This window comes from Macrobrachium rosenbergii, chromosome 31, assembly GCF_040412425.1.
Source record: "Macrobrachium rosenbergii isolate ZJJX-2024 chromosome 31, ASM4041242v1, whole genome shotgun sequence".
In the NCBI taxonomy this organism is placed as follows: domain Eukaryota; kingdom Metazoa; phylum Arthropoda; class Malacostraca; order Decapoda; family Palaemonidae; genus Macrobrachium; species Macrobrachium rosenbergii.
The window spans coordinates 19,894,502-19,915,383 of record NC_089771.1 but is presented as its reverse complement, the minus strand read 5'-3'; the positions used below and the strand labels follow the sequence as shown (position 1 = coordinate 19,915,383).

The window sequence follows — 20,882 nt, the reverse complement described above, 5'->3', positions numbered from 1 at the left end:
CACCATCATTCGATTCTGAGACCAACATCTGTAGATGGCACCACAGACACACATCTATGGTCTGGCCGTTCTAATGACAATGATGCCTTTACCATCCTTTCAAGCGCCAGTGAAGGGGCTTGGCCAATAATTATGAATTCATGGAGGCACCCATAACGATCAAGGAGAAGGGAGTGGGTGAAAATAAGACTCGAGGGAAATGGGTGACTTGTACAACAGTGGAAGTGGGTTAACAAGCAGCGGGGATGGATGGTACTCATCCACCCGTCACTCCTTCCCATCCCCTGCCCAAGACACAACACACCCTCTCCATCCTCATCCCAACCATCCTGGCAACAAGCCATGTAAACATCTACCCTGTATGCCACACCCACACCACTCTCTTTCTCTTTCTCTTTCTTTCTCCAAGAGAAAAAGTGATCTGCAGTTTAAAAAAAAAATGTAGGTTCTGAAGGCAATCTCCATCCCCATCCTTAGCCAAATCGTATCTTTCTTGATGGTTCAGATTTAATGACTGTCTAAAAGACATACTGGATGGAAAATAACAAGGATGTTCTTGCTGTACAATAAAAGAAAGTCAAATTTAAATTAATGATGTGACTGAAGATTCCATCCCTAGCAAATCAAAGTTTTGATAATTTCTGAACAAATATCTGCACATTGTCCCAAAGTCGAAGGTAAATTATCCAAGTACAAAGCATACTTCGACCTTTTTCATGTACAACACACTGTAGTGCTCCAAGTAAAAGCATCTCTACCAGCCTCGAAAAATTTTTAAATAATAATGTCTGGAATATGAAAGCTTGCATCCCTGATAAATCAAGAAACTTTTACAAGAAAATCTTTAGTTATGCCAAATTCTTAACACACAATAATAACCTTCCAATGATTTAGCATTATTATGCAAAATTTTGAGGTATCACTGCTTCAACAAAAACTTCCAAGCATGTGGGGATTTTATAGAAAAGTAAACTTGTATTTGTGAAATCCTATTTTGCATTCTTTGGTTAAATCTTTTTCCAACTTTTATGTTTAGAAAATGCAGTAATCTAAATTATGAAAGTTTCCATGTAACTATCCATCCCTTACAGCGCGGGTAAGTTTGGGAAAATGCTAAAATACGTTATTCTGACAATCTTATTTCTGTATGTCACAAAGCAATTTATACAACATAAAAGAAGGCACTAAAATAGTTAAACTTCTTAGTTCCTCATCCACAAAACACAATATCCGACTGATTTTCCTATGGCATATTAAAATGAAACATGTAATTATCATGAAGCAGACAATGACAGTCACCATTCTGAAAAAAATTACTCAAAAGAGAAATCATTTTCCCAGAAGCCACCACATCTTACCAATACTATATCCCAGTATCCCTTTTCTGTGTGGTTCATAACCCCTACATTTCAGTAGGGGCCATATCTCGTCTTTATTCCTCCTCTCTTCTTCTTTCTGTCTTCCGTTCGAGTCTGTGTAATCTAATTCTGAGCAATGATCTGCACATCCTATCAGCTCTAACTTATAGTATCTATTTTACACCAAATAACCTCACTGTTTCATCTTCTGATCTCAATAACAATAACAACAACAATCATACGAAATGAGCAAACTGATAAAATGAGCTTTCACAGCAAGCCCATGGGCTACAATGCTTCCATGTGAAACAAATTTAGGACTTCCTTCCAGTTTCACCTACCGTTTTGATAACTTCTTGCTGCCTGAGCCTAAGTCTCTCGTGCTCCACCTGGAGACGCTGCAGTCTGAGTTGTCTGGCCTGAAGGGCTGCTGCAGAAGAGCTCACAGTGGGTGCCAATGGGGGAAGCTGATGGCTCACTTGCTGTGAAGCCTGGCTAGGAGTGGGCTGACTTCCACTGCTTTGTGACCCAGCTTGTGAATGTTGTGGGGGTTGGACGCCATTTAATAAGGCAGTGGATTGGAGGCGGCGAGCTGCAAGTAAAGAAAAACATGAATATCGTTAGACTAAAGCAACCAAAAGCATACCTGCAACAAATCATACCTACCCAGAGTACAAATTTTAATATAAAAACTGAGAATGGGGCAAATGAATGAAAAAAAGCCATTCTGTCCTTAATATCTCAGACTTACACAGTCATATCATTAGATACTTATGGAAGACAACTCAACATTTCTAGCGGATCATAACCTTTCACGTGAGAGCTTCTCATCGCACTCCTCAGTATTTAAAATTCTGTAAGCTGTTTCTAACTAGAAAGAGACTTAGATTCACCAGAAATTCCGGTCGCTAATTGCTCTGTATCAATATAACTTCCCAGAAGTCCTTCGACACTAATGTCATTAATTATAAACACTATAAATGCACAGACAATAAGAGCCTAGTGCAATAAGAACTATATAACTAACAATTCACAAACATCTTTTACAGTTTGTTTAATGTAATTCATACTTCCATGAGAGTAATGCTTTTATATGACTTTCGATATGGAAGAATATGCTTAATTAATTAGGTCTGATTCAAGAGATATTAACTATGAAATTAAAACTTTCATAGTCTGGTTCGCATAAATTTTTTTCGTTAAGCAACATTAGAAATTGCTTAAAAATTACAAACAAACTGATATGCCTATTACAGATTATGAATGCATTCCAGTACATCAAATACTTTATACTACTTACATCAGGGTCTTTATCTAGGACTAATATTTCTTGGGGGTCATTATCTTTAAGATATTTACAGTCTTTTGTCTATGTTTTTACGGTAATCCCCAACGGGCTTGTACTAAACACGCCGCAAAGGTGGATACATACCGGGTTAAAACCCTTGGCGGTCATTATCTAGGAAAGATCCTACTATCTAGGAATGATCCTACTATTTCATCACAGAAGACTGAGCTTTTATAATCAAAGGAAACGACAGAACAAAGCAACCCCTTCTGAAAAATACAAAGAACTGGTCATTTCATCACAGCCACGTTATTACGTTCGTTGAGCCCCACGCATCACCCTTAGTAACTCCTAGTTAATTCCACTGCAAAAAAAAAAAAATACAATATCCTGTACATACAACTCCAGTGACGTCATTCCTATGCTAAAAAATCATTGGCAGGTATGGTTTTACAATGATGACGTCAATAGTCTGCTTAGTGCCCATTGGTCAAATGACAATAAAATTGAAATCAAACGTCACGGCTGATCCTCTTATGACTTTATATAGGCGTCACTGGTTCGAAGACACGTGATTGGCCAACTTAACATGACGGTGTTTACCTAACAGGGTATCTTCGCTTCCTACTGGCCACTGCGAGATGATGATTTAAGGGGTCGAAGAGGATACGCATTCCCTGGGATAGCAACGTCACGGCGTGCATATGTTCGAGAGATTATTAAATGACGTCACAAGCTAAGTGACGTCACGTGAATGGGGTAGACAGGCTACTAATACTATTCACTTCCCCCACCGATTTGATTTTCTTCTCGGTTCAAGTTCAGGCATCAACTTGGTGACTTATGATGAGAAAGCATTTCATTATTTCCAGAGAGAAATATCCGCCAGATCCACCAGCCTCTATTGTAGCAAATGAATTATATATATGGATTCTGAACAGAGTTCGAGGTATGACTAAGCTCTTGAGTGTTAAAGTACCTTGGTGACCAGCTGCACTTTCGCATCGAATAATACTGAGCTAAACTGTCTACAGAATGATTGAAGATTAGTTCACCTTTTCCTCTGATAAAAAAAAATTGCAAACATGGGACTCAGAGATCGTGATAAAGAAGGCATACCAAGTTCATCAATTCCCCAGAATTTAGCTGTTACTCAGAAAGTCATCTGGCTTGTTCAGCAGAGCCATCGACCTTTACTAAAGTACACACAAAGCATGTAGTGAGAGTCAATCCCTATTATTCACTTGATGCTCGTGTTACTTAAACCTTACGGCTCAAAAAATCTCTACACCTTGTCCAACTTTTTAACTCCGGTGTTCATTTCAGAATACTGTATCATGAAAAAGTCTCTCTCTCTCTCTCTCTCTCTCTCTCTCTCTCTCTCTCTCTCTCTCTCTCTCTCTCTCTCTCATCAGTTTAGTTATATGTGGATGTATGTAATAAAATTCTCTCTCTCTCTCTCCTACGACCTTGCCGAAGCAGCACTCAAGCATTGGAATGCTTCTTCCCGAAAGGAAGCATCATCCGCACCCGGAGAGAGAGAGAGAGAGAGAGAGAGAGAGAGAGAGAGAGAGAGAGAGAGAGACTGGAGATGCAGGTGGCAAAAGAACAAAAGCAAACAGATAAACGAAAGCGCATTCCTCCATTACTAGATGAACTCGAGAGATGAGCAGCAAAGTACGCTAAACCATCAATCATTCCACACACTGTAAGTTCTCAATGCACTCATCTATTTAAAGGCAGTTGAATAGAAGCTTTCTTATAATAATGATTAATCTTTATATATAAAGTTTTCTGACCAGGAAAACCACAGTAAACTAAAGAAGAAGGACACTCAGTGCAACTTTCTCAAAGGTTCCTTTCAAAACTTCAACAGTCCTGTGCTTATTAAGTATCCTAAAACTTAAGTACATTCCCGTTATTAACATCCACTACTCGTTCTTAGATTTAATTTCTCGAGAAGACCATTGTTCTGAAGTTAAGTCGCTTTAGATTTTTTTAAAGGAATCGTTCAGATCATTAAAAACAAGTAAAAAATGCGCCGAAGTTTCTTCGGCGCAATCGAGTTTTTTGTAGTGTATAATACTGTATGGAACTCTGAGCCACGGGCCAAGAAACTCTCACCCGCGGCCCATGAAACTTTCAACCACGGCCTGGTGGTGGCCTGTGCTGCTGGCTTTTATCGCGGTACAGACGCACGATCATGGATAACCTTAAATAAAAAAAAAAAAAAAACTACTGAGGCTCGAAGGCTGCAGTTTGGCCTGTTTTGATGATTTGGAGGCTGGATGATCAACATACCAATTTGCAGCCCTCTAGCCTCAGTAGATTTTGGCCATCTGAGGCGGACAGAAAAGTGCGGACGGACAGACAATAGCAACCATCTCAAGAGTCTTCTTTTACAGAAAACCAAAATGCTGTACACTCATTCTGAAAAACAGGTTAGAATCAGCATCTCCCCCTAAGGACTGCTTATCCTAAAACGCCCCCATTCATTAGCAACCAAATTATGCATTCACTCTTATTGGAATTTCCGCAAAATATCCCCTAATGGATAAAAGTCTAATAAAGACCTAAGACTGTCTATTTTTTCCCTTAATCTCTTGTTATCAAGAAGGCAAAACTTGATAAAACTATTTAATGCCCAGAAGCTTGATCATGACTAATACTCTGTTAGTTTTAAAACCTGTTTAAAATAATACGACTTATGACCTTCAGACTTGTTTGAAATCTTATGCATTACATCAAACAGTAACAAATAAAACTGAAGATTTAGTGAATGGTTAACATTCGACCAGCCACACAAGACGGCTTCAAAAGCCATCCCAGTTCTCAGGATGCATTGTCATTACTAGAGACTGCTTCACCTTGCTGACTTGGCTCAGTCTCTGTTAACGCTTCATCATTTAGAGACAGGGCAATTTTATGCTGGCATTAACGAGGACTCTCCGAAACTCGTTTGCTTTCACAAACGAGGAAGGTGCAAGTGGCGTCGTTTTTACTTAACGAAAAACCACTCGAGTAGACTCGGCGTGAGTTTCAATTCCCGAATGGAAAGGACCGGTCGGAATGACTGGGTCTTAAAAGTCATTCATTCTGGCTCTCTCAGAGAGGCCCTCCTTAAGGTCAAGGGTGCCGAGGGACGGATAAAATCAGAATGCTCTTCCACGCAAGGTTCAAAGGGGCACTATTATTATCATTATTATTATTATTTCTGCGGTCATGTATGTGTTATTATGTTAGTCCAGTGGTTTTCAACCTGTGGGCCATGGGCAGTTCTGAGGGGGGGCCATAACGCGGACATCTTCAAAACAGTATTTAAAAAATTAAAAACCATTTACAGTAAATGCAGGCCAGTGCTTTCTTTCATAAATGAAAAACTGCAATTTGAGTTTTGATTACAATGCACAAAATTTACTTACTGTAAATGCAGGCCAGTGCTTTCTTTCATAAATGAAAATGTATAACTGATAAAGCGTTCTGAAAAATAATTCCATAAATGAAAATATAAAACTAATAAAGTGTTCTGAAAATGCCTTATAATAATTCTATTATCATCATTACACAATTCTCAAGGGTAGTGGGCCATGAGTATTTAGGGTTGCCAAAAATGGGCCATGGGCACGAAAAGGTTGATAACCAGTGTTAGTTACTTCTGTTCTTCAACCTCTGAAGTGTTTTCCTGTAGAGGAGTGTATCACCCCTTTTATTTTGTCTACATTTTTTATATAAATGTAAATGTGATTTATATATGTTTAGTTTAAACTGCACTTACTTCAATGTTAAATCCCAGAACTGATGTCAGGGGTTGTTCCACTATGAGACTCAACCCTTTTTGGGCGTCTTGTATCTTATCTTTTTTGAAGCTGCGCCTCTCACAGGTTGGGAGGGGGTGTTCAATAAATTAGCTTCTCACGAGGCCAAATCAAATCACATCAGAGTGCAAAAGAAGTCAGTGCAATGCAAATATATTTCAAGGTTCTAATGATTTTCTCATTCGGAATTTTGGCGACTCAGGACGAAGGGTATTGGCACCTGACCTGGAGTATGAATCGACTCGGGTATTAAAAAGCGAGTGGGAGATTGAGGTAGATTTCAATAACAACTCAATATATTTCAATATTCGGTCTCAGGCGTATTGCAGCCCTAATGCTACTCTCCTGGCATTTTAATACATTTTTATCTATCTCTTTCTGGATTTCCCTTCGCCTTCTCTTACTTCTTTCTAATGAACACCATGTACTGTGGAGGCTTGAACTTCAAGTCAATGGCCCCTGTGGGCTCGTTCCATATGAACAGAGTTCATCTTCTGGAACGTGAAATCAAGAAACAATGACAAACATTTATTTATCAATGAACTACATGAAAGTGCTTTTAATAATTAAATATACAGTTCTGACTATTTCTTAAAAGGTTCATGAAACTAACCCAAGCGTGACAAATAGAACAATAATTCAGAAACATTAAAAGGTTACCCGTGTAATGGGCAAGTCTAAAACAGATGGAAGCAACGATTAGCCGAACAGAGGAAAACTGACATTGCAAAGCTGACCATTTTCATATTAATACATACGTACGAGAATATCGAATAAGATGGCAAAGATGGACAGACCGATCACTTCTTATCTCTAATATGTAATTGTATTTCGCACTGAAAACACGTTCTCGAGTCAATCCAGTCCAATATATTTAATTTAGAATTTAGGCCAAAGGGCAAGCACTGGGACCAATGAGGTCATTTAGCGCTGAAACGGAAATTGACAGTAAAAGTTTGAAAGGTGTAACAGGAGGAAAACCTCGCAGCTGCACTATGAATTAACTGTTAGGAGAGGTTGGAAAGTCAGATGGAAGAAAGAGAATATGAAAGGGGGTACAGCAAAAGGAACGAAAGGGGTTGCAGCTAGGGGCCGAAGGCAGGCTGCAAAGAATCTTCAGTAATGCCTAAAGTGCACCGCATGAGGTGCACTGACGGCACTAACCCCCTACGGAGTCCAGTCCAATGCAGAGAGGTTAATGACTCCCATCATTAGCCACTTTAACTACGGACTTCATACTATAACGTCTTTGAGTTGCCTTCAGTCCGGGGAGGATCAGATGCGTTCTTTTCAACGAGGTTCCTTCGACACAGAGCAGGAGAAGCATCTGCTGCTACAGCCTCCCGAGATGACAGGGACAACAGGCACTTCATTGTTCACGGTGCCAGAACACACAGACAGATGGCTCGCTATAGACGTTCTATTTCTCGATTTTTTTGAACACGGATAAACAACACATACATACACAGATACACAACACACACCCAGTTTACAGCAGTGAATAATTTTTATATCCTAGAGAGCTCATTCCTTAACCTTTTTATTTTTAACTGCCAAAAGTTCTATGTTCCTCGAATAACATTAGTCATAGTGCTTAAAGGTTACATGGAGGATAAGTATAGCAAAAATCAAGCTCCTATATCTAGATTGTGCATGTTATTGTCTCTACTTTGTATATTCCATGTATATGGCCCTGAGCTGAAATAAAATCTACTATTATTATTATTATTATTATTATTATTATTATTATTCCACTTACCATATTGTAATAAAGTTTAAAATAATCATTCTAGTTTGAAAGCGTACAGGAATCTTTGTACGGATTCATACTGTTAACTTACAGCAGCCTTAGCCAAACTGAAGTTACACAGATTCCACAAAAAGCAGAAAGATCCCTAAAGGGAGAAAGGCAGACAATATGAGATCTGCAGAACGGGAGAATAAACAGATGAGAACAAGATCCTAAGAGATCTCCAGAATGGGAGAATAAACAGATGAGAATGAGATTAATCATAATTCGTTGTGATTACGTAAACGAAAATATATTCTTGATCCCGTGTGATTTAACAAAGCTTCACTACAGATGAACGAGCTGGCGAATAAAGAAGGCGCATGAAACCCAATGACCTTCCTCTCAAGCCGTCTGAGGTAGAACAAATGGAAAATGAACCAAAAAGACAATGTTCTTTAAACGTCACAAGGGCATTTTTGAGCAAAATATATCACCAAGTGTTCGACATTAAGGCAATTCAGTTCAAGACATTTTCCACAGCGAAGAGAACGTGCTTATTTTCTTCAAACACGACCTATATTGATGAATTTCTCCATTTTTTCACACTTCCTTAGATCAAAGGCACAATTTAAACCCAATACCACAACACAGAATACTTTAATCGTCGAAACTTACATATTTCTCAGGTCCTAGTGGTACCTTTAATTTCCATTACATTATGACTTACGATCTATTAATTGTTAATTTCCATCATGAAAGTCCTACGCAATAAATACAAACAACAGTGAGACATGGAGCGGAAACTGACGCAAAGATAAGATAATCTATAACACAACACATGATAAGTCACGCGTGTATATACAAGCAAATTAATACTAGCATGCGCGTGCCCATAATTTCTCATCTTAAAAATTTCTTTCAAGAATAAAAGTACTTTCCCAACCTTTCAAGAAGTAAAATAAAAATAGGATCATCCGAAAAAGCTTCCATTTTGGATATATTAAATAAAAAAAATTTAACGTACTGAACCCAAAAAAAAAAACCTGCTTTTTAAGTTACCCGTGAGTTTCAAAAGACAGATTATCATGAACTCAAGTGACTGTTAGTGTAAGAGGCGGCAGTTTGGTAGAAATCTGTGAATCATGCAGGATACGGAAAAGAAGTGGGATGGGTTTTACTTGGAGGAAAGGAGGAGCAGAAGGAAGGAAGGGAAAAGGGGAGGGGAAATGATGATAGTGACCGTGGGGCCAAGGAAGAAGGATAATGGAACACCATAACCGCACCTAAATCTAAGCCTAAACCACCACTACCCACAACAAATATGGGCTTGGTGATCCCACCCGACCTCCACCCCCACACGAATCTAATAATAATAATAATGGAAAAATATAATTTCAAGAAATCCGAAAAATATTTAATGTATTATTTCCAACAGCACACAAAATACATCAGGCGGAAAGATTAAATATCCCAGGGAAAACAATTTCATTATGATAGATACCAAGAGGCAGCATCGCGGAGCAAAATCAAATAGTGAAAGCAATGCTTTCTTATAATTCTTAGTAATAAAAGCAATGCTTTCTTATAATTCTCAGTAATAAGAGAAGTAAAATGAAAGAAATACAGATTTTCGCTGACGCAACAGCCATTCAAACGCTTGCAGCAGAGAAGTAAATTCATTACATCGGCCAAGTTATACTAATACAAATTTTAGCTCAAGTTCATTCACATTGCAAAGCAAAATTCAATTTGCAACTGCATTTGAACACCAAGATAAACTGTTTACCCACCACTGATGATTAAGGCGGTTGAAACAGTTTTCGAAACAGAATGTTACTTCATAAATAAAATAAAACCTTTTCTACGTTATATGCTAAGAAAAGTGTAAATAGAGTACAATGCATTGAGCACTTTAATAAATTATTCTTACAATGATATATGACCTCCAACTGACAGAGACATATAACAACTCACATTAAATATTGGTGCAAATCTCTCTCTCTCTCTCTCTCTCTCTCTCTCTCTCTCTCTCTCTCTCTCTCTCTCTCTCTCTCTCTCTTTTCTTCTTTCCAATTACTGAAACAAAAAATATTTACGCAGATACTTGCATCTCTATTTAACGACTAATGGAGAGAGTTAATGATTTTAGGCTCTCCTGGAATACACCTACAAAAATTCAAATAAATCACAAACATCGATGATTTTACCTTGCCTATTCTTGATGGCAGAGAGAGAGAGAGAGAGAGAGAGAGAGAGAGAGAGAGAGAGAGAGAGAGAGAGAAATTGAACTGATTATAGGCCAAAGGCCATGCACTGGGACCTATGAGGTCACTCAGCGCTGAAACGGAAATTGACAGTAAAAGGTCTGAAAGGTGTAACAGGAGGAAAACCTCGCAGTTGCACTATGAAACAATTGTTAGGAGAGGGTTAAGGAAAGTAAGATGAAAGAAAGAGAATATGAAAGGAGGTACAGTAATAGGAACGAAAGGGGTTGCAGCTAGGGGCCGAAGGCACGCTGCAAAGAACCTCAAGTATGCGGTGCACTGACGGCACTACCACCCTACGGGAGGAGGAGGAGGAGGAGGAGGAGGAGGAGGAGGAGGAGGAGGAGGAGGAGGAGGAGGAGGGAGGAGGAGGAGAGAGAGGGAGAGAGAGAGAGAGAGAGAGAGAGAGAGAAAGCGCTACAATGTGAAACAGTACCTAAATATCAAGAGAGGGTTCAAGGGAAACGAGTGCGGCTGACCTACCTTCTTCTGTCTTCCATTTACTGTTCTGAATGAACAGCCCCACCCTAAGGATATTCATTCACAAGCAGACCCTTTCTGCTACTGCTACTAACACTACTACTACTGTTTATAAACAGATTTGGAGTTCCTAGGAATTCATCATTCCAACCAGAATCTCTGATATTTAGGCCTTATTGAATTCTGCAACCTTTATTTACTGATATTTTTCAACAACTAAGAACTGGGTCGGATAATTATCCATCTGCATACACATTCATCTCATAGAAACAATTACTATAAGTGGACGGTTGGGTAGAAAAATATCTGATAAAGAGAGAGAGAGAGAGAGAGAGAGAGAGAGAGAGAATTTTTCATCCGCCAAGAGCATAGCGCACCCGAGCGCTCTTTTGGAAATAATACCTAATAATACCCATCAGATCTGATTCCTGTATCCGGGGGAGGTTCACAAACTTTCGAAAGTCATAAAGGAGTGGCACCGGAGGGTGAGAGTAGAGGTGGGAGGAGGGGGGGGGGAGGTGGAAGAGGCACTATTACACTGGGTAGGAGCCAGACATCGGCAGTGGGGCATAGGAGGGAAGGGCGGCCACTACAAAGGTCACCTGGAGTACATCTAATCTGGGGCAACGGGTTATGGAAGCTGATAACAGGATGAGGAGGATAGGGGAGGAGGTTAGGGAAAAGGTGAGAATCCCTCATTGTTTCCTTTACTTTCTCACAAACTCGTCAAAGTGACACCAAGTACGATCACCCGATCTTGACATCATAATAGTTATTACTCTCTCCTTCTGTCCTGGTTTTCACTTCTCACCTGTATATTATTTAAAACCCAGCCTTTGCAATTCTCCTTACAGAGAGCCAATCGTGACCGCGCACATTCAAGCATATACATACACGCATACATAATGTATGCGAGATATAAAGAACTCGTGTCCACTGTATCGATTACGTCAAAGTCAAAATTTAGACTGACTGAAATCCATCAAGCATTCACATTACCACCGAATACCGCCTGTAACTTGGAATACATTCTGTTAATAAAAGGCTACCGATATTTTAATTAACGACTGAATATTAACTTTGTAATGCTTTCAACTATCGATTTCCATCTTCGCAGAATGATAATATCTACTGCTTTATCATCAAGATATTCATATATACAAGGAAGGATGATAAATAAAGGTGATAAGGAATACGCAAGTAATGCACATTAATAGGCAAATGGAACCATATGAAACTATAACCAGAGTTACAAGGTAACATTCTCAAAAGTTAAAAATTGTCCAAAACGTTATCAGGATATCACAGTCGATAATCCACTTTATCTAATCTAATCATGACAACTGGATGTATAACGTCGTAATATGAAGGAATGGGTGTAAACATCTTTCCTTCATAACCAAACGTGTAATTCATCCATCTTAACCGTGAGGTCACACACACACATACACAGTATATACATACATGTATGTGTATGCATATATATATTTTATATATGTATATATAGTGTGCGCGCACGCGCACTCATAAGCACAAAAAACAACACTCAACTAAAACCCTTATTTGTTGATAATAAAAAACCAAATAAAGATACAGCTTCATATATAATAATGATTTGTATTCATACATAATAATGATTTGTATAAGTCTGAAGTAACGTTGCCATCACAGAGTTCTCCAGAATGTTTACCATCAACTTACATGTCAGAGAGACCAATTCAAAACCCGAAAAAAAATTAAAATAAAATCCCATTCAAACCATTTCAATTTCGAATGTCAAACCCAAGTGAAGCGCCGCACTTCAGTTTACCCGTGAGCCCAGAAGGTTAATGCCCCATAGAATCTACGAGAACCAATTCAAGAACGGGGAGTGCCACTTGTCACTAACCCCTTTCAAAATACGAGACTTCGGCTGTGCGCGTTATCATGATATTTGATGGCACGCGTTGGCTTTGGATTAAAGGTATGTCGGGTTTTCATCAAAGGCTTTCATGTTAGTTCGAAACATCCTTAGATATTCTGTTCTGGTGCCTTGTGATTTACAAATACTAATGAAGTGGTAAACAAAAATACATATATACGTACTGTATGTTACCTGACTACAAAATTCGTTTTACAAATACTAATGAAGTGATAAACAAAAATACATATATACGTACTGTATGTTACCTGACTACAAAATTCAATTTACAAATACTAATAAAACGATAAACAAAAATACAGCACATACATACGTACTGTGCATTACCTGACTACAAAATCCGATATACAAATACTAATACAATGATACACAAAAATACAGTATTGTATGCTACCTGACCACAAAATTCGATTTACAAATACTAATAAAGTGATAAACAAAAATACAATACATACATACGTACTGTATATTACTTGACAACATAATCATACGAATTCATGATTTTTGGAACTAAACGCAGCTCTAACAAAGATTCGACTCAGGCTTAAAGTTAAATGCAATAAAACCTTCAAAAAATTACGAGAAAATTATTGGACTCGCCTATCATGACACCATATAAGGGAGACTCTTACATTATAAAATTTATCTAACTTCGAAAACTATTAAACACTTATTTTTTCCTTCTTTCCTTCGAACAATCTCTAAACATTTACTTTCTTATCAAAGATGCCACAATTTGACGTGAACAACGTTTTCTCCTTAAATTTCCAAGTCCTTCGTGTATTTTTGAAAATCAAAGGCAAGCTTAACATAAAATAAAATAAAAAAAACAATGGCTTTGCATCGTAAAATATCGAGAAGGCGTTCATAAAGAGCGCGAGGCTTTCTGCAGTTTTAACCCGAGTTTTAAAACTAGAGAAAATATTTCTCGAGCACCTGACATGATGGCGATAAAAAGCAAACATTAAAGTACATCCATTTTCATCCTTAGGCAAAAACTGCACGTGATATATACCTCCCTTTCATAAATCAAACTGACTACCTCTTATGTTGTTTTCGCTCTCTCCTCCGGCCAATGACAACAGGGCATGGTGAGCAGAACCTGCCCTTACGGGATGTCTCCTGTCTCCGCCCTGCCCATAATACTGCCATGTCGTCGTCCTCCCCACCCACTCCCGGGGGAAAGATCTCATCATCGAAATATGTTATATTATGTCCTAGAAAACTTTCTGAAGGTTACAGTTCCTGCTTTGGCGCCGTCTCTCTCTCGCTACACCCGTTTGGAGAGAGACCTCATATCCCTTCAAAAGATTTACGCTTTAGAAACTCAAAATTCTCCCTTTACAAGTGCATGCCTTGAGAGGCCTTGGCCCTTTGAAAGGTAGTGACTTAGAAATTTCTCGTCTTTTTAAATTATTCTTATTTTCTTAAACTTTCTCTCTTTAAAAGCTTGCGACTTTCAAGAGCCACGTTAAAAATACCTTAAGATTCGTTTCAATTTTTTCTGATTTGGAGACTTGATCTTTAAAATGTGCGTCGTTTCGAGATGCCTTGTCCTTTTAAATCGTGTTTTAAAAATTCTGTTCCTATAAAAGATCCCACTATGAGTTTCCTAAAGGATTCCGCTTTAAACCATTCAAGTTTTTGAAGATCTAATCACTTGCCATTTACAAGGAAGCGTTTTTTCAAGTGTTGCACATTTACTTCCATTTATACAGATTACACAAGTTATTGGAAGAATGTAAATTGTTGTTTCTTCGGACAAACAGAACCCGCTTGCCTACTGAAGGTTGTATCGAACATCAAAATATGTAAATGTGATCTATGTTTGGGTTTATGACCTCCCCCCTTCCAAGGGCACTGAAAGGAGTGTAAACAAAGACGTTGTTGCTCTTGGTATCGGTAACTTTTTACGCACAAAAATTTTAATTTAATCATACTCACCACAAGCAAATGCAAAAAAAAAAATCCTTATTCATGTAATTTTAATATTTAGCAATACAGTCTCTTACATTCCACTGTTGACTAAGTAATACAAACTTATAACCCCCGAAAGGTCAATTGTTTCACAACTATAATTCACTGCATAATCTTTTAACTTCGTCTTACTTCCAATCTAAACTGCATTAATTTTATAATCCCTATGACAATTTCCCAACTTTCCATCTCCAGTATCATTACTAATTTCTTTATAATTAACATACTCTCTCTCTCTCTCTCTCTCTCTCTCTCTCTCTCTCTCTCGCTTTGTGGTAGCTCGTCCAGTTCTAACTGGCCGACCCGTGTCCTTCCATCCAGTGAGCCACGGTTGACCTAGGGCCTAAGCAATGAAATAGGTACCTACTTGTTATGACGACTGTAGTTGGTCGCACCTTGGGTGGGGAGAGAGAGAGAGAGAGAGAGAGAGAGAGAGAGAGAGAGAGAGAGAGAGAGAGAGAGAGAAGTGAGTGTTCATTGCTCCGTCAAAATCTTTATTATGAAAACGGCATGACCTCGAACACGTAATCCTCAACCCACTAATTGAAACTTTTCATAAGATAATCACAAGATTTCCTCTTTCTCTCGACTTCGATAATGAGAACAATTTCTAAGATTATGTCTCTACCACACACGCGTTACGAGTATCACTAACCAAATTAATAATCCACCGTTATTCTAACCTACAACAACACTATAAACACCGTAAGCCCTATATATCAACCATGAACCTATGTAGCAGCCAGCGTAGGCAAGAACGCTGTATAAGGTATTTAAACACTTAAATGTCCAAAGAAGCCATGTTCTTCAATCGTATCATACACATGGAATTATATGTAATCCACGCAGACCTAAACTTTATCTTCATCATCATAATCAGCCAACAAATGTATAAAACATAAAGCTTCCCGGATCCTCCCTAAGAACTACAATATGATTCATATGTTAGTTCAAATACAGGGAACAATTCAAACTCTATCTGGCTGATATATCGATTCATTTTTCAGATTTGCATTCACAACTCTATGTGACCAGCTCATAAAATATCTAAAGTTAAATAAGCTGGTTATGCGAGAGTGAAACTCTACAATAACTCTCTCTCTCTCTCTCTCTCTCTCTGAGGGCTGTCATTCTAACAAGGAAGAAGTACTCAGAGCACCTTCTTGATACTCGGTGGTTCTTCGCCCCAAAACACGAGCAGCACAAACACACGCAGGCCCGGGGGAAGAACAAACGAACGCACAAACAAAGCGCGAGGCGCGCCATTATTGCCGTTCTAATTGATAACATCCGGACGCAGCTGCTTTCCCGGCTCTTCTCTTCTTAGAATATATCATATTCATCACTCGCCGCACCGCCGCCGCCGCCACAGCTCTCAGCATCCGAGAAATAATCACGTTTACCTCATTCCTCGCTACACAGCACTGTAAAGCGACTTCCTCAAAATGAAAACTGAAGCTAACATAATCAACTAAAATGTATTTAACGAGGTTGCAAGGAACAAATACAATACGTTGAATTCACTGGTGCTTCTTCTGCTGATTCGACTGGTGTAAAAATAGACTGCTCAGAAACAACACTACAAAACACACTGGATAGTTTTCATATCAACTATGAAATGCACAAAATGCATTTCCTTATACGAAGTGCATTTAATTAGAGATGTATTTAGGTATACAAAATCTGACTCTTCCAGCTATAATCTAAAGAGCAAAACATAAACCCAAAAAACCTGGACTGGCCTTGTGCAAAGGTTTTTATTCAGTGCCTCCTCGACGCAGGATCTATCAAGAAATTCAGAAGAGCTTGAAAAAAAAAAACTTGTCCGTCCTTGCAGGAGGAAAACAAAGAGACACGAGTAACTTGATACTGTAACAGGCATACGGTGTTTCCCCTCAAGACAAATAAATGTCAACGATAGACATCGCATTTCAGGCATACTGGCGACACAACTAAATGTAATTAATACAGAAAACGTCTCTTAAATTTTCCAAAGCATGTGTGAGTTCATGCAATTGTATTCCAGTCTATTGTTTGTACTTTGCGAAGTGCAAAAGCTGCTTCAAACAATAAGGTACAATCTTACCGCGGATAAAGGGCAGAAAATAAAGGTGAAGAAAAATCTCTTTTCACTCAGCTAACTTCCATCTATTATACCAGGTTACCATGTCAGAGTAAATAATGAATCTGCGATTTTTCCGTCAGTATTAAAAAAAATAAGAAGAATAACCATGAAGTCTTCCACTTATCGCGGCCTTTTTGTTGTTTTCTTTAATTTATCGTCAACTTTTTCTAACCATCTTCAATCTACCATGAGCTTTTTGTTATTATCTTCGATTTACTGTTACCCTTTTCTTATTATTTATATGCGTTAACCAAAAAAAACATCCAATAAAATGTAATCTGAACATTTCAACGCTCAGCAGACAGAAACACAAAACCGTAATAAATCAAATCACTCAACTCGCTAATACAAAAGTTGAAACAGGGAGGAAATGAGAAAAGCAAGTCATAATCAATTTCACCCAAAAAAATAAAAGAGAGAGAGAGAGAGAGAGAGAGAGAGAGAGAGAGAGAGAGAGAGAGAAATTAACAACAGGATACCGCAGAAAATAAGCAAAAAGAGCGCGCGTCGTCGGTCGCACCGTTTCCGGAGAACCTTTGCAAGGTCGGAGGTACGAGCACCGTTTTCCAAGAACACGACGCCCCTGCACGATCGTGCAGTCGCTTGCCTCTGCAAGGAGAGCACGAGCGAGCTCTCGACAATCAGCGTCAACCCCAACGCCACGAACGAGGACTTTTTAATTCCGATCGGTAATCGTCAAGTAAAGGTTGTTCATGAGGGGAAATCTCTTTCCTAGTTCTCTGTTCTCTGTGAGCTGCTTTCATAACGTTTGAGACACACACACACACACACACACACACACACACACATATATATATATATATATATATATATATATATATATATATATATATATATATATATATATATATATAAATTTACCCTGTGGTGAATTTGCAGATATACAGCAAGTGTTCTGGTGATGTCAAGCATGAAATAAATAAATAAATAAATCCCCCCAACCCACACACACACACACACATATACAAAGACAAAATCCTTCGTTTTGTCTTTATTTATATATTCATCACGTTCCATATTTTCGTGATTCAGTCATACATATGAACATACATACATATATACATACATACATACATGCATTGACAATAATACTACAAGGACATCGAAATAAGTAGTTCCTTCAACTTCAACTGAGCCTTCTAGTGGCAAATGCAATAATTTAATTGACATTCCTCTTACATACTCCTAGGTGCATTTTTCTACTTCACTGTGGCCCCATCCTGGCAACGATCTACACGAAAGGAAGATGTTTGATTATTAATTTAACAAACTGCTGCCCTGTTGTTATGGAAAAGCCTTTTCAAGGGTTTTTAGTTTTCTGTAAAAGAGAACTACTGAGATGGCTACTTGTCTGTCCGTCCGCACTTTTTCTTTCCGCCCTCAGATCTTAAAAACTACTGAGGCTAGACGGCTGCAAATTGGCATGTTGATCATCAACCCTCCAATCATCAGACATATCAAATTGCAACCCTCCAGTCTCAGTAGTTTTTATTTGATTTAAGGTTAAAGTTAGCCATGATCTTGCGTCTGGCACCACTATAGGTGGCAATCAGCTCAGTGGTCTGGTTAAACTAAGGTATACTTAACTTAACAACATAGGCCACCACAGGGCCGTGGGTGAAAGTTTCAGGGGCCGCGGCTGAGTTTCATGGGCCGTGGCTGAGAGTTACATACAGCACTATACGCTGTACAGAAAACTCGATGGCGCCGAAGAAACTTCGGCGCATTTTTTACTTCTTTTATTTAATGTTCCTAACAAAAACTTTGGACCCTGGACGTATCCTGGCTTCACGGTTTGAACAAATAGATGATCCTACTCTATTTTCGTATTTCTTAATATTATATCCTATTGGAGGCCCCATCTGAACTATCGTGAATCCCCTACACCCGAGGACTACTTCTACCAAGTTCGGATGAAACTTTTCCAGCGGGTCTTGTGAAAAGGTTGAAAAAATGAAATATCTGCCAATGCATACATAAATTCTCACTTGATCCTTCAGCTCAGGTGAGCTCAACACTGTTGCATGTATACAAAAAATGACAAATTTTTAATCAATTTGTAATTTTCATAACTAACAAGCCTTTGGTCTTAACGTAGGGGAATTTCCCTAGCGCCTGCTGGAGTCAGCAGGCTCTAGAGAAATTCCCCTACGTCAAGACCAAAGGCTAGTTCTGTGTATGAACAAAAAACCAATATCCATAAATAATGATCTGGATGCACGCAAACAGTTCATTGTAAGGATTTTGTACGTTCCTATACAAAACCAGGAAACTCATCTATAAAGGAACTGAAATGAATTGTAATCTAATCAGATATCTGAACTTTTCCGACGGAACAATCGCCAATATCATCCAGCAAAAAAAAAAAAAAAAAAAAAAAAAAAAGCACCGTAACACATCTTCGCTTCCATCAATTTAATTCCTAGTATACTTTTCCTTAACCTAGGATTTAGAAATTCCTTTTCTTGAATTATGGTTTATCTGTAAATTGAAAATAAAAATAAAAATCTTAAGATTACGTGGACAGAATCTTACGACCTTTAATACAGTAAGCAATAACGACACACCGCTACAATAATCAATTTTCCACCCAGTTTCCAAATCACAAGGTCGCTGCAGCCAATTGTTTAAGAATAAATAAGAAAAAAAATATTATCCAAGCACACTTACGGTGAATCGAGCTTGTTCTGACGTTGATGGTTTTTTTTATCATAGTGATGATTTTATGTAGGAAAATCTGAAGAGTTCTCGTTTTACGACGACCTCACACTCGGCGCTAAGCCCCCATAACATTATGACAGCGGCTCGAGCCGATCGAAATGAAACAGGCCCAAAGCTCCCATAACATTATAACAGCGGCTCGAGCCGATCGAAATAAAGCAGGCGTAAAGCTCCCCATAACATTATAAGAGCGACTCGAGCCGATCGAAATAAAGCAGGCGTAGAGTTCCCCATAACATTATAAGAGCGACTCGAGCCGATCGAAATAAAGCAGGCGTAGAGTTCCCCATAACATTATAAGAGCGACTCGAGCCGATCGAAATGAAACAGGCCCAAAGCTCCCATAACATTATGACAGCGGCTCGAGACGATCGAAATAAAGCAGGCGTAAAGCTCCCATAACTTTATAATGAAGGCTCGAGCCGATCGAAATAAAGCAGGCGCAAAGCTCCCATAACATTATGACAGCGGCTCGAGCCGATCGAGATGAAACAGGCGTAAAGCTCCCATAACATTACAAGAGCGACTCGAGCCGATCGAAATAAAGCAGGCGCAAAGCTCCCGTAACATTATAACGGCGGCTCGAGCTCATCGAAATAAAACAGCGAAAAAGAAATACGTCCCGGCCATAAACAAACGTCAGTAACTTGCACGGTTTCCGGCGAGTGACTTATAGCGTGAATGCATGACGTCCTATTTCCCGGCAAAATGCAAAAACAAAACGTGAGAGAGAAGAGAGAGAGAGAGAGAGAGAGAGAGAGAGAGAGAGAGAGAGAGAGGACCAAGCCCTTGAGGTTAAGTGCACCTGTACCCAGCACACTACTTCCATTGCGATACCAGAGCGCCACCTGCTCCCAAAGCCTTGATAACGCCACCTGTCTCTTCCCCCTTAGATATTATGATTATACACCTACGCTTTGCGCGTGCGCGCGTGCGTATCTCTGTCCTGAAACGTACTAACAGCTGATAGCCAGGAAATGCACATCTTCAACGCAAAATATCGACGCTTTACTACGGTTTAAAAGGAATAAATGGCGTTCACTCCAACTAATTAAATCATTAATTAGCCCCCATAAGCGCGGGCAGAGATCCAGAGCGCGATTAATTGTAATGATCTAGATGTCACTTTATTGTACACGAGTGATGACGACGCTAATGAAATTGATCGCGACTCCGGAAT

The 20,882-nt window shown here is 38.9% G+C and overlaps 1 protein-coding gene across 8 annotated transcripts in view; it reads right to left on the bottom strand.

Moving 5' to 3' along the window:
• yki (Transcriptional coactivator yki) overlaps window positions 1-20,882 on the bottom strand; it is a 240,933-nt gene that overhangs the window by 21,473 nt on the left and 198,578 nt on the right. For all 8 annotated transcript variants that reach the window (XM_067132388.1, XM_067132386.1, XM_067132384.1 and 5 more), the window contains one exon: window positions 1,700-1,950. In XM_067132388.1, coding sequence (XP_066988489.1) covers window positions 1,700-1,950 — 251 coding nt within the window. The remainder of the gene's footprint in view (window positions 1-1,699; window positions 1,951-20,882) is intronic.